Below are 15,456 nucleotides of genomic sequence, written 5' to 3'. Positions count from 1 at the left end.
AACGTGAAAAGAAAAGAAAAAAAAGTTGAAGATGTTTCACCTCTCACTGTTATCTTGCGGCTGAAGATGATTAACGTTCAAATGAAAATCAAGAAAATACATCAGGCAAATAAATAGTAACATCATTTATACGCTGGAAGCCGTATTGCTTTTCTTTGTACAGATTTATGTCTAATAAATGCTACTCTGTGGGACGTGGTGAGTAAAGTTTCAAAGGATTTTTTCATGAACTTCCCGATAGAGTAGAAGCACCTGTCTAGCAGGCAGTTACTTCAACAGATTCTTTCCATTACCAGATGTTCAAGAAGCCATATTACAAAACAATGGAGTAGGCTATTTAAGACTTAGGCCAAGCGTGGATAAAGGTGAGATGTGACAATGCATTGCAAAACATGAAAAAGAAATCCATCATCAGGGCAGTCATACCGGTTTTCCATTTTGATAAGATGTGGGGAAAGAGTCAGAGCCATAAGTGAGCACTTTCAATCCTCTGCCACAGGTGACACACAGCCTCAGGTTGGCTAACTTTCTCAAACACCACTTCTCTTTTTGGCTTTTTGAATCTGTTTTTCTCAACACAGGCTCATCACTACTCCGAATACAGGGAAGAACGAGTATTTGAATGACATGTACATGATTTATGTGTTTACTTTCTCTAAACACACGCAACATAACCTTTTTATAGGATTATCTTTTTTTTTTTGCTTGATGTGATTAAGAAGTCAACTGTGTCAATTAAATAAACACTCCATTAAAAATGATAAAAAGGAAACTCTTAATGTCAATCATTTTTCCCAAATAGTTTTGAAATAAAGCAAAAGTGCACAAAGCTATCAGACCCAAGTCTCCTAAACCAGCACGACGGCCTGGGAATGTTGGGTGGACTCAAGGCTGTCCGTGCCAAAACGGGTTTAATCAAACATTGTGCATACTGTAAAGTATGTTTATTAGGATAAAAGCAGGCTAGCTTGTGTTGTTTTTTTTTTATGGGTTTTTTTTGTGAGTGGTAATGGTATTTTTTAAATCGCCTGTGGTGTAAAGACAAGGTTGAACTGCTTAAGAATTACCAATATTCCTCATAATGCTACTTACAAAACCTGTTAATATTCAAACATTAAAGACAATGTGATGTAGCTCTTTGTGTCAAATGTTCTGGATAATGCATAAAAAGATATGCTGACTCAGAAAGGGGAAAGAAAATATTGTAATTCACTTTATAAATCTTATGTGCTTCACATATGAACTATTGAGGTAAGAATACTGACTTCAAGCAGAACTTAACTAGATGACAAGAAAACTGCATCACATTTTCACTTTGTACTTTCACTTTGGGTGAAAAGAAACTAAACAAAAAAGAAAAAAAACTCAAAACGTCGCATAGAATATTTAGAAGCTTAAGCTTGGCAAATAGCAAATTGAGACGCCAGCCAAACAATACTGTCAGTCATTACAACACACTTTCCTCAAGCATGTGAGATGGTGTTAGAAATAAATATTCCAATTTCTGTCAAATACAAGGCTCCCATGAAAGATCCACAATGAACATTCAACCTGAAAATATATCCAGATGTAGTTGTTGGAACATTGCAGTAACATATTTTTGGCAGCCCAGTCTTGGCCTTTTCAGAAGCATAGTTTGTCACAGTGGCCACCTGACTGCACAACACTGATGGAAAAGTGAAAATCATAGAGTTTAAATATCTTGTATATTCCATACAATAGAAAAAAAAAATAAATCACTGTTAACACTACTCTTGGCACTTGTGTGTCATCAAAGTCAGAGGTCGCATTAGTACACTATCTTCCAGTGTGTGGGCTGCTCGCATTCTTTCTCGGTGTCGCCACAGAATCGGTTGTATGTAGTTTTGGGGTCAAATCCCAGGATTTCTCTCTCTTCGTGGATCCGGAAGGAAAATGTGGATACAGACGTTCCTATAAAGAATCTGGAAACAAACAAACAAACAAACATTGGACATTGATGTACAAGATTGGAAAATTACAAGCAGCACGAGCTACCCTGACTAGTTTTTCAAGTTGAAGATATTTTCCATGAACTGGTGCCAACCGTGACAGTTCTGTCATTAATCCATATTAAACGTCTTAGAAAATGTGGGTTTGGATTTGAAAATTTGCGAACGGATTTATTTCTGACAACAGTTTTTTGGGTTTTTTTTGGTCATTGCTCTTTATTGGCTCACAGACTATCAAACAATGGATAAATCAACTACAGTTTACAGCCAATGCTAATTCATTTCAAATATAAGCTGAAATAAGCAAAAACAGTCAGAGTCTGAGCTGCCTCGTGTGCATGTGTTGAAGCTCGACAGCAGCACCCACGCAGGAGTCCAAAGCTCCGGTACGCTGCACACCGCATCGCATCAAATGCACACCGGGAGTGTCTAATTCATCAAAAATATACCTGCAGGCTGCAGTGAAGCTCTCAGGGTCCGTCGAGCAAATAGCGCGCGACAGTGTGCACGTATCCAGTGCATCTGTGTGTGTTACGCAGCTTAAATTCCCCATCGGGAAAGTCGGAGAGAGATGGTTTAGAGGCAGTTTGTGATGGAGTGTCAGCCTCTGTAGAGACTTTTTAAGTTGGACATTATATCAAATTTAAGACTTCCTTTAAGTGTTGGTAATATGCCCCACACAAACATACTCTTTGTCTGAAATCTAGTTAGTCTGAATCTGATCACTCCACCTCTGAGTAGCAGGCTGTCAATCAAAATGTAGCTTCTTCCGAATACGTGTCGTGTTTTTTTTTTTACTATTTAATTGTAAATTAAACCATTATTTCATAAATTAATAAAGAAGAGCATAATTCTCAGTAAACTACAACACAGGACAAGCCATTAAGATCTTAAAGTCATCGTAAAAATTCATTCTGAAGTCACAAATGGAGTGAGGAGTCCTTGAGCTATCTGCACAAAAGGATTTCTTTTTCCAGTCGAAGGAGCCGCCCTCTGCAGGTCGTTAAACAGACCGCACGATTACTGCCCTTAAATGTTGGCTTCATTTTGATACGGTATGCCTCGTCTACCATTTTTACACTGTCCGTATTGATGTACCGTGAGCTGAATGCACCTTACAGAACAAGATAAACTTAAACATAAAAGAGAGAGAATTAATTGTTTTGATTTTGGCAAGCTTTGACAACCATCCACCCAGTCTACATTAAAACACCCTGTTGTATTATCAAAGGTGCTGAAACAGTAAATCTGATCTTAGAAGTGACCATTTCAGCTACAACAATAATCATGTAAAGGAAATGACCTGGCGTGGGCACATATCCACTGGTCAATGATGGCCACTCCTCCATCTTTCAGTAGTTCCAGGTCTTCTTTGGATGGCTCAAACCGCACCATGTCTGGTAACAAGCTTCTCAGCTCCCTCAGGTCTACAGGTGTACACAAATTGCACAGGAGGATGATATGCCTTTACAAATACCTCTCTTCTTGTTAATGAACTTTGGTATCCCACGTTTTTTCTTATGATTGCTTGACATTTTTTTCAGGGCTTCTGCAAAAACATATCCAAATTCTCCGGTGTTACTTTAAGCAACTGAATGTATATTGCAGACATTTCTTTTTATGAATGTACAACAAATTGTTCCATCATTACCTTCACCATCTGCATCTGTAGCAACGAACACTTTGTCGAGTTTGTGTTTCTTCATCAAGCTGCGTATTCTTTTGACCGCCCCCTTCAGGCTGGGTACGTCCTCTCTGTGACCCCAGATAAAGTCCTTTCTGCGGAGATGAACTCCTAGATATGGACCACCTTTGGCTGAGCCAGACTTAGTCTGAGGGGGAAATAAAGAAACAGAAGCCAACCTTTTAATTACTGCTAATAACTGAAAAAAAGTTTGTCTTGCTTGGTTTGAGGCGATTACCCACGGTCCTTACACTATAATAGGTAGTACACAGAAGGCATGACTCCAGATTGTACAAACTGGCTGAAGGGCCAGCATGAGAGCTAAGCAGCAACCTGATACGAACACAGTCAGCAACAAAATATGCCTACACTACATTTACTGTATTTCAACAATACAGACACCAGACAACCCATTGTGATGGGGATTGGAAACTGTCACATCTATCTGTGTTCTCTTTAAAATAACCAGACTCCCTTGACAAACCTCAGATATTTTACTTTAAAGAACACAAGGTCGAAGGTCTAGCAATGCCTCGATTGGCTAGTGTGTTTGTTTGAATTAGGTTTTTTTTGTGTCCAAATCCATATTACCCCTTAAAACACAAGAGATCAGGCAATGGCAGAGCAGCGGTTCCTGAGTTCTTTGAGGTTCCTGTCAGAGAAATCCTAAAGAGAGCATCATAACAGCATCAGCAGCCAATTGAGAAATGCTCGCTGACAGCAAGTTCTGCCTGTTAAATATTCTGGATACAGCATATCCTTAAAGAAATGTGGAATTCTTGAGGTATGCGTATGGTTTCTGTTGAGCAGCGCTTATGTTCCATACCTGCAGTTACTTCTCTTTGCCTTGTTAAACAAGAGCTGTGCTTTCTCGTCAACAGTAAATAATACACCCATTGTAGATGAGAAGGTCATTCAGCTCTCTTTCAGAGAAACCAAATCATCCCTTTCAAATTTGTAAATGGAGATGGTCACATTTCAAAAGGTGCATTTCCCAGAATAAGAACAACCACAAATGCCATGATAAGACACACAATGACTTGCCTTCATGCGTTTCCAGTCCTCGCTGTATATTGTGTGGTCTCTGTCATCTGTAGAGTTCAGGTATTCTGCTCTGAAGTCATCTCCTATGAGTCGCAGGTGCTTCGCAAAAACCATGCTGCGGCGGGTCTACATTGTACGCAGACAATTGCAGAGATTCTGACATCAGTTTACAGACAGAAACATGTGCTTTTGACGTTTGGTAGAAATGTACAAAAATCCAATAGCACATGGTATGAGTTACTTTAAATAAGAACTACTGATGCCACGGCATAGCATAAGAGCATGTTACACCTAAATCCCGACACCAAGACATACAGGTGTGTTATTACTTGACTTACATCCCAGTAATGCTTCCCAGCATAGTCATCGTGAAGAAGGGTCTCTGCTCGATCAAGCATAACTGATCTGAAATATAGCAGCACATACTTATTAAAGCAAGCATTCCTAAGATCTGCAACAATAAGAACTGAAACTACAATTAAACAATAATGAAGTCAGGTCATCTTTCAGCCGCCCACAAACAATAAAATAGGGTTGCTTAATTGTTTTTAATGTAGTGCAAACTGCTTTCCCTCAAGATGCAACTCTGGTGTGTTAGGATCATAAAAGTCTCCCTGTGACAGTGATTTAAAAAAAAAAAGAAAAAGAAACTAAACCTAATTCTTCAAACCATTTGTTATAGAAAATACTTGTTTCATTCTTTGGGCATTCTGGGCCTCTTTTGCCAAAATAAGGTGAATCTAAATGCATTAAAGACACAGATTTACCAGTCAATTTCTAAAATAACTAAAAACTCTACACGAATGTTACTACTGCAGTTTATCTCCTGTAGACATGTTTTTAACCAGCCACTGGTTTTAAAGATGTCAAGACAATGTCTCTGTGTATAGTCAGTGGGTGTTTTTGTGTAGACCCACGTCGCTGTGAAGTTTCCCTGAAGAACTGGGGCCATGATCGAGGCATGGCCTTGGACTGATATGCATGTTACGTTTCGAGCTCTCGTCTCCTCAAAGCCCCAAAACCAGCCTCTATGGAAACAAACAAAAATACTGCAGGTATTTAGGTACATAGATACATACAACTCCGAATATGATCTGTCAAGTTCCAAAAACAGGTTTGTGTATTTATGAAAAGGCTTCTCTGTCGAGCTTAAACAATTCACTCATACACCACCGTGACCTCTGCAGCTTTCATTTTCACAAATCTTTCAGAGCAACACGTAAAATATCCTCTACCGATTGTATACAATGAAAACTTGTGAGACATATGTGAAATTATTGACATTTACAATATATTATACTGGTTCTAAATAGATGTTGTTGGCTCGACACGTTGTGTTATATCACCTGTAGTAGCCCTGTTTATCTTTGGAGTACATCAGCTTTTCGATGCATGGTCGCTCATCAACTTTTTCTTCCCATTTTCCATCAGTCCATCCCTCAGCATAGTTCTGCATTATCATAACTTGGTCTACAAATGGGCCTCCATTTTCTACATCCAGGAAGAGGAATAAAAAAAGCACTCTTAGTGGCTGTGTAGTTTGAATTCATTAAACCTGCTATAAAGTGGTGACTGAGCTTTGTCAGAAAAGGTATAATAAACAAAACATCCAATTTACAAATCAGCCATATAAACATAAAGGAAATGTCAATGGAATTCCAGATAAATCGACTCACCAGCAATGAATTCCTCATACTCAATGACAGGCACGTTGGCCTGCAGGCTAGTAAGGCTGAAGAACTCTCCCCATGGGATGCGGATCTGGTGGATATCGGGACTTTGCCAGTGATAGAGGCGACCCCAAGGAGGAAGCACCAATACCCAGTCATCTCCTGTTTTCCTCAAAGTCTTGACAAGGGAGGCCATGCGGATATAGACGTCTCTACGCAGATTAAAACCCTCTGGAGGGTTTACATCATACAACAGGTAGCTGAGATGAAAACAGACATGAGGAAAAAGTGTCAATGTTCCTAATTACAAAATAATTTCTTCCTGTCTTTTCTCCATTATCATATTCGGCTTGATCAGATATGTTCACCCTGAAAGAATACACATGACGATAGTATTAGTCAAATTAGAAATCCCCGATCTCCATGGTTCTCAAACTGTGGTACATGTACAATTAGTAGAACACAAGCTCCCTGTAGTGGTTAGGGTTGTACACTGTTGTTGGCATGCTGTTCTTGATGTTCTTACTTCCAAATATTTTCTGAGGTGCTACATGGTGTAAAAAGTTCAAGAATCACTGCTCTATCAAACTTTATATTAACGTTAATACCCATGAGTCACGGAGGAATGAATAAGTGAATGGAATCAAGTGAATGCAACTCTACTAAAATAATTTTAACCAACTATCTCTACGCCGAACATCACTGCAGCACAATACAATTTTCACCTTCCTATTAGCGTGTGTGTGTACAACGGATTTATGGGTCTTATACGTAAATAATCATTAAATTGGAAACTTTTACATTGGAATCAGTAGCGCTCTCTTCGAGAAAGGGGATCAACACATGCACTCAGTTCTGGGAAACGGGATAGAGACACATATGTATAAGACCAGGAGTGTAACGTGAGGTTATAGTTGCCATACAAAGAAACTCACCACCTACAGTTCAAGAAAAACTAACAATTGTAAACAAATTACTTTAGCATTGCTAGCTAACAAAAGATTGGACTCACCGCAGATCCCTAGCGGCAGCGATGGGGGCTGTGGCCGTCTGGCTTGCACTGAATACATTGTCATTTTTCACAGTTTGTAGCGCTCCAAAAGCGACGAAAAGAAACAAAAGGTACGTCCTTAACGAATAAGTTGACAATAGATATATCAATGGTATATGCAATGTGCAGTGCGCCATATTTCCTCGAAGCCACGCACTTCCGGAAGCACGGAAGGCGTCGGTACGGTTGCCGAGCAACCAGCAATCTAAAGAGCCACCTGCAGATTTGTGAGGAGGATGAGTTGAATAAAGGAAGACATCTTCAAACAGACCTTGAAAATCCACTTAATGAAAATGTAAAGCTGTCGCTGAGCCCCGGAGAGATGAATAAAGTCTAAACTGCCCATTATTTTCTGATACCTCATTAATGTGAAAGCATTTTCATGGGATCATGTCCAAATGGTTAATTTTTGTTTTGGTATTTTCAGGGCCAGAGATGACTCTGCTCTAGAGCAAGACTAGATAATTGCAGAAGTCATTATAAACAGTGTATTCCCTGCAGTAATGATAAACTATTTGGAAAAGATCGGTCCAATCTAAGTGACAATGTTACTGACATCTGCAGATAGAGGCTTCTCATGGAAAAATTTAATCTTATCACTAATTTATGACTTGATTTGTTTATTGTTCCTTGCTCCAGCCTACTTTAACTTGTGCTTGCATTATAAATAGAATTATAGGCTATATAATCAAAGGATGCAACTTGGTGTAGTTTCCAGCAACAATGGACAGAAAAGTGATTGCAGAGTCACCCTGCCTGTGAGTTCTGCTCCGCTAGCTGCCATTTACACAATTATATTATTTCAAAATATAAAATATATACATATACATATACAGTCATATTTAGTGTAGCATGATCTCTTTTTGCTGGTTAATTCAGCAATATTTGAGGTTGTTCAAGTAGGAGGAGCAAAATCTAGCTTTGAGACAAACAGTAAAATCTGTGAATGGTATTGTTGGAACACTTTTTATCAGGTATGATCATATGATGTTTTTCATACTTGCCCTGCAAAATGCATATTGTTTGATCAACAAAATGTTTTAGGGATGCACCCTATAGGATTTCACAAAACAGTATAGACATGCAGAAGGAAAAACAGGTGCACATTATCAACAAAGTACTGTGACTATGAGCTGTCAGTATCTAAAATGGGTTTGTGTTACAAATGTTCATATAAAACTAAAAAGCAGTTTTGTACTTTAATAAACTTATCACACTGTTCTGGAGCCAATCCAAACAATACCCACTATCTGGGAAAGTTCCACCTCTTCTGTCTGTATTAATTTCGGGTTAGTGATCTATCAAATTTCAAAGCCTTTACTTGCAAATACCAATGACACTGAAATGTAGTTGGTCTGCGTATGGTGCCAACACAAAAATCCCTTGTGACGTTCATTAACAGTTGTTCTTGAATACCGCATAATATACCAAACTGTAGCAATTTCACATGTTAAGGCCTGGTCTAAATGCTGTTATATAGCTGCAAACAGTTATTTACAATTACAGGCCCAGAAACAGAATCAAATACATGTAATAAAAAAAATGGAGACCTAAAAAGAAAATAAATAAATAAATCAATACCTTATACGATTTGAGCCAAAAGAAAATGACAGAATGGGTTCTTTATGATTTATTGGGAGTATTCATTAAGCAACACCACAGTGCAAAAGTAGGTTATTACATAATATCATTTTGATATCAAGTATCAAACAATCAACCAACAAATCAAAAACTGTCAAAAACAAGAATTTTGATGGCACAATAAACCATTATTTCAGATACTAGATTGAAGCTAAGTTCAAGAATTTAAAAAGGTAAATAAAAACAACCAAATCCTTCTGAATGTGAAACTAACATGCAAAGCATAGTTTCTTGTCTTTAATAAATAATAACAATGACTCATTTTGTCCCTGAAAATGACAGCAAAACCCCTTTAATACTCCTCTCCTTCCTCATCCTCTTCAAATGAGTCAATCCCAACCTCTTCATAATCCTTCTCCAGAGCAGCCATATCTTCCCTGGCCTCTGAGAACTCTCCTTCCTCCATGCCCTCACCAACATACCAGTGGACAAAGGCCCTCTTGGCATACATGAGGTCAAACTTGTGGTCAAGTCGGGCCCAAGCCTCGGCGATGGCTGTGGTGTTGCTCAGCATGCACACAGCTCTCTGCACCTTGGCCAGGTCTCCTCCAGGAACCACGGTTGGAGGCTGGTAGTTGATGCCCACCTTGAAGCCTGTGGGGCACCAGTCCACAAACTGGATGGTGCGTTTGGTCTTGATGGCTGCGATGGCCACATTGACATCTTTGGGCACCACATCCCCTCGATACAGCAGACAGCAGGCCATGTATTTACCATGGCGTGGGTCACACTTCACCATCTGATTGGCTGGCTCAAAGCAGGCGTTAGTAATCTCAGCCACAGACAGCTGCTCATGGTAGGCTTTCTCAGCAGAGATGACTGGGGCATAGGTGGCCAGAGGGAAATGGATTCGAGGGTAGGGCACCAAGTTGGTCTGGAACTCTGTCAGGTCAACATTCAGAGCTCCATCAAAGCGAAGTGAGGCTGTGATAGAAGACACAATCTGGCTGATAAGGCGGTTGAGATTGGTATAGGATGGGCGTTCAATATCAAGGTTCCTGCGGCAGATGTCATAGATGGCCTCATTGTCCACCATGAATGCACAGTCAGAGTGCTCCAAGGTGGTGTGGGTTGTCAAGATGGAGTTGTAAGGCTCCACTACTGCTGTGGAAACCTGGGGGGCTGGGTAGATGGCAAACTCAAGCTTAGACTTTTTGCCAAAGTCAACAGAGAGTCTCTCCATTAGCAGGGAGGTGAAACCAGAGCCAGTGCCTCCACCAAAGGAGTGGAAGACCAAGAATCCTTGGAGACCAGTGCACTGATCAGCCTGTAGATATGATAGTTAAAAAGTTACAAAGAGTGTCAAATAAAAAACTTTAAGTTATACCATCTAAGAGAGCCGTCATTAACCCACTCAGACCTGAAACATCTTCTAGTTGTGGGAACTGCTGAACCCCGTATGGTGCATCAGGTCATAATGGGTTGATGCAAAATTTAAATTGTGTTTATGAGTCAGTTGATAAAATATTCCAAAATATTACAATCCCTGTTTTGTGATCAGGGGAGGATACTATTGGTTTGTCAACGTACGGTATTGTCACAAATCTGCATGACGATAGCATGTATTCGGTCAGCCAATCAGGGTTAATCCTGCCAAAGTCGACAGCCACGTGTTTGTATGACCTTTAAATAATCCACTTTCCTCTAGAATCTAGTAAAGCAGCAGTTTGACTGGGTTGAGGGTTTCTTTTGTTTTAATAGAAGTGACCCATACTCCAAGCCACCAATGACCGCTGCAGTCATTGTTCTATAGTATACAAAATCCTGCAGGGTGGGTCTGAATGACGCTATTGGATATGGCAAGATAATCCTTGATCCATAGAAAAAGCATGGAGATGACCCTTTAAGTGCCCTACCAGTTTGCGGATCCGGTCCAGGACTGAGTCAATTATCTCTTTGCCGATGGTGTAATGTCCTCGGGCGTAGTTATTAGCCGCATCCTCCTTTCCTGAGATCAGCTGTTCAGGGTGAAAGAGTTGACGGTACGTTCCGGTTCGCACTTCATCTGAAAGAACAACACAGCAAGGGTTACAAATATCGATTGCTCTTATTTACAGAAAGAGCTTTTGTTTAAGTATCAACACATCAAAAGTATTTCACAGGTTCAAAAGGAACTTTTTCAAGTTAAAACATCACTGCTGAGCTATCTATAGCATCGAATAAATGTTCTCAGGTTTAATCTGAAATTTGTATTTAGCTGTCGCATTACACTTACCTGTACCTCAAAGAAAGATACAAACAACTTCTTAAAGTGCACATTCTTGATAGCTAAAAACCCGAGTTCAAAAGAACAACACTACTGACCAATGACAGTGGGCTCCAGGTCAACAAAGATTGCTCTGGGGACGTATTTCCCAGCCCCAGTCTCACTGAAGAAGGTTGTGAAGGAGTCATCATGGCCACCTATGGGCTTATTGCTTGGCATCTGACCATTTGGCTGGATGCCGTGCTCTAAACAGTAGAGCTCCCAGCAGGTGTTCCCCATTTGGACACCGGCCTGGCCGACATGGACAGAGATGCATTCACGCTGCAAGAGAGGAATCAAAGACAAGCAGGGGAGGTGGTAGAAAGAGGACAGAGGAGAAGGTAGAATGCAGAGAAGACACAAAAAAATTAGAATGGCTTGAATTTAGCTGTGATCAGATTTTATACAAAACTAAAGCCGATACGATTCAAAAGGAGTCGTTTCCTCACCCGACCACTAGGTGGAAGCAAAGAGACATGAGAAGAACAACAACAGCACATATTTGCAGCAGCTGTCACTACAGTTCATGTGACTGCTATGAGCAGTCATGAGCTCATGAGCCTTTTCCTTAGCTGAAATTGCGGTTGAGTTCAGAGAACAAATAAGCATGTACTACTGATGCAGTGAAGATGACCTGAATTAAAGAGACATTTGTCTAATGGCAGGACCAAAAGAATCTTACTAACCAAAGAGACATACAGTGTTTTGTCAATAAGGGCCCTCTGTAACATTTATAACAACTATGTGAGGATTGATAGATCGCTAAAAAAAAACAAGTATAAGCTCTTATGTCACTTAAACACAGACAATTAGGAGCTACTAGACCATTTCTGGGATCAGAGTGGTGGTATAGATTAAAAGACCAGAGTCAGACCTTTAAAACACTGAAGGCAGCAGTTCACTGAACATACACTTCTCCAACAAAACACAAAGACAACGCCAGAAAATTATTGTTCCATTGGATCCCTTTGTTTGTATTCTTTAAGTTAAAATTCAACTTCAAGGTTTGTCAGATTTGTCTGTTTAAGACCGAACTTTTGCGTAGATTTAGGGTTTTAATTTAATTTGGTTCAGTCATTTAAACTTTAAGTTTTGTTTTTGCAAAAGCTCTACATTTGAGAAGGAATGATCCTTTAAGATGGTTACAATGCAACAACTTTATGTTTGAATAAGGACACTTTAACTTGAATAAACACCTACATTCTGTTGTGAGTGAACAGCATTAAAACATTCATCTTTAGCATCTGCCAGTGCCTTCGAATATCAAGCCAATCAGTCATAGTACCAAAGTTGAAAGTGAGAGAAGCAACTTCTGCATTGGAAAATCTGTAAACAGTATTTTTTTTTAATCAATAACTGAATCAATAAACTGGATTAAATTCCCTGTTTGCACTTTTCTTATGTGGCTCTGGATTCAAAACATCATGAATTAAAAACAAGGGCAGTTAAACTATGCCACCTGTCATTTAATCCCAATGCAAACAACTGGGACAACCTGCCACTTTTGGCACACTGCATTTTCACCTTAGTTCATGTCAGGCTGCTATTTTTACACAACCCCCCCACTCTCTTCCTCTGTGATCACATAGTGGGTGACGGTTGGGAGAGGGTAGAAACTGTCCAGAAAGTTAAGCCGTATCACTTCTTAAGGTCCGTTAAAATAAAATCAATACATTAATTTTCTTTTTCTTTTTTTTTTTAAATCAAACATGCTTAGAAATAGTCAATATTTAGACCACTGTCTCTTCTCCCAAAGTTGATCCTCCGTGACTTGCCCGAGTTTCCAGCTTAGCAGAGCTATTTTAGTTTCTCCATGCTAACCTGACACTTAGCTGCAAGGACTGACTGTTGCTGTAAACACTGACTGTCACCCCCCAAACAGCGTTAGCTGCCAGGTAGAATTACTAAACCTATCGGCTGTAAGTGTTCATCAAAATGATTTTAGGTATGAGAAAAAAAAAAAAGAGTCTCCCCTCATAAGAGCGAGATTAGAGAACAAAGCTTTCTCAAACTGTCAACATTTTTCATATCAGTTCAACTTGTTAGGGTGTGTCTGTGTACAGGAGTAAGGGCACGTCTGAGGTGTAACCACAATCCTGACTTGAGAATCCTGTTTAGTTAGTAGTTAAAAGTAGAGAACTCAGGATTCCACCAGAGACAGGCTGTTAAGGAGGAACAGTGAAATGCATAAAGAGCAATCAATTTGTTAAAAGCTTTTTCAGGTCAGCAGGCATGGGAGCAGACATCCCTTAATGCCCCACTGTCACAGAATGTGCTGAAAACAGGCAGAACTGGGACAAGGTGAGAATAGATAATGATTTGCTGGAAATTTGCACAGATCTAAGCAGCAATGTAATTTGTCAATAAGTTGTTTCAGATCCCAATTAACCACGCTTGAAGAGCAACGTCTACTGTATTGAGTCATTAGGTGTGTTTGTCTTGGTTTAGACCAACATGTTTAGAAATCTGAAAGTCAATCAGACATGATAACTGGTAAGATCAATCATTCGTGTTACCTAAAGGATGACTCATTTCAGATTTTCAGACTCAAACATATGCATAGTGCCTGGAGCACTATGAGTTTAAAAAAAAAGAGAGAGCAAGAAAGAGTCTTGTCCTCATCACCATTTTGCTGGTCAAAATTTCCTTTGGTGTCTCGGGTCAATTGATCAGATATATCAGGAATCAAAACAACCTGACAAGAATAGTCAAAGCGAAGGCTGAATTTGTGATTCAGCCCAAACTAGCTCCCCTAAGGTTGCAATAAAACCGTAAGAAAAGTGACAAGCTGTCAACCTAGTAATGAAGCTATGTTGTAGAAATAGCACGTTAGCTGAAACCTGCTCCATCGGGAAGTTCAAAAGTAAACCCACTAGGGCTGACGATAAACTGCATGCACAGTGACTGCTGGCTGTCACAAGATGTGCTGAGCACATTCATTCCCCAAAGTAAGCCGTTCTTTGACTACAGTTTGTCAATCACAAGATTGGGTGTGATGTTTTGCACTCGTCGACCTGTGCTGCTTGCGTAACTTTTGAACAAGTGACGGAGCTACTTGTGAATTTTTCCATGTTTGCTCTATTTGAATTTTCACACACATCCATGTATGTGTACTGAAAACTTTGAGGGTAAACTGTTGCTGTGAGTATAACATTTGAACCAACTGAAAAACATCTACATGTTTTAAAATCATGTCATCTACTTGATCGGGGCAGGTAAAAAATGCAGAGCTTATGCTGCACTGTGGTGACAAGCTGTGTTTACACTACACAGTGCAAACAGACCACAGAGGTTGAGCATATGTGCTTCCTGAATCTCGTGATATAGGAGGCTCAGACCGGTACATCATAAAGTTATTATAGCTTTACAGGTAATCACAGACCACAAACTTATTATCTGTTCACTTTCTTCTCAACTGCTGCAGCACATTTTACAGCACAAAAATATTATATTTTTGTTGGATCTACAAAATTTGACACTGACAAGTTTTCAGTGACCTTTTCAATATGAGGGAAATGATTCCGGCCTTGTCCCAATCTGCACTGACTTGTCAGTAGCCTAAGTGCATCATGAGACACACCTTATTCCACCTCTAACTTATGTATTGCCCAGTATGAGACATACAAATCCCACACCTCACCTAACCTATCCCAAAATGCCATCTGAGAGAAACAAGCAGAACTTTTTCCTCTTAGTTAAAAAGATTATTGGACCACTGATTCAGTAAACGCTAAATAATTGTTTTGTCTATGTTAAACCTGGTGTATTTATATCTTTACTCTAATCGTGTGCTGAAAAAGTAGACTACTCATCACCACCTGCTCTTCCAGACAGAAGCCAGCTCAGCTTTACTGCCAGTCACTGAGCCAATAAGCTATTTCTGACACTGTGGTCCTGCTGCAGGAGGCCCCACAGGGAGAGGTTGGGGGCTGCTGCATCACTCCATTAACTTGGCATTTTTAAAACACCGAATGCTGGTGTTTTCACTGACGCACCAAACAAACTTCAATCGCTTAAGACAGATGATAGTGTTGCACTTACCATTGTTGAATGTTAGTGGGATGATCTCGAACAAAAAGACCTGTTTGTGTAGCCCCTCACTGCGGCCGTTAACGTGGTGCGGGTGAGTAAGTACTGCCAGGTGGACGAGG

At 39.9% G+C, this 15,456-nt stretch overlaps 2 protein-coding genes across 2 annotated transcripts; both read right to left on the bottom strand.

Moving 5' to 3' along the window:
• Positions 1–732: 732 nt before the first annotated feature.
• pofut2 (protein O-fucosyltransferase 2) lies at positions 733–7,576 on the bottom strand. The gene is made up of 9 exons (XM_072397701.1): positions 7,381–7,576; positions 6,375–6,628; positions 6,045–6,189; positions 5,616–5,726; positions 5,037–5,103; positions 4,699–4,824; positions 3,622–3,802; positions 3,274–3,397; positions 733–1,943 (listed from the first exon to the last, which is right to left on the bottom strand). The coding sequence occupies exons 1-9, from the start codon at positions 7,554–7,556 to the stop codon at positions 1,790–1,792; spliced, it is 1,338 nt and encodes a 445-aa protein (XP_072253802.1). The 5' UTR covers positions 7,557–7,576; the 3' UTR covers positions 733–1,789.
• Positions 7,577–9,038: 1,462 nt separating this feature from the next.
• On the bottom strand, positions 9,039–15,456 carry LOC140319545 (tubulin alpha chain-like). The gene is made up of 4 exons (XM_072397215.1): positions 15,347–15,456; positions 11,365–11,587; positions 10,917–11,065; positions 9,039–10,327 (listed from the first exon to the last, which is right to left on the bottom strand). The coding sequence occupies exons 1-4, from the start codon at positions 15,347–15,349 to the stop codon at positions 9,353–9,355; spliced, it is 1,350 nt and encodes a 449-aa protein (XP_072253316.1). The 5' UTR covers positions 15,350–15,456; the 3' UTR covers positions 9,039–9,352.

Source organism: Leuresthes tenuis, unplaced genomic scaffold (genome assembly GCF_036924035.1).
Source record: "Leuresthes tenuis unplaced genomic scaffold, fLeuTen1.0.hap1 SCAF_12, whole genome shotgun sequence".
NCBI lineage: Eukaryota > Metazoa > Chordata > Actinopteri > Atheriniformes > Atherinopsidae > Leuresthes > Leuresthes tenuis.
Note: the sequence above shows the minus strand (reverse complement) of the source record. Positions and strands in the feature narration are given on the sequence as shown.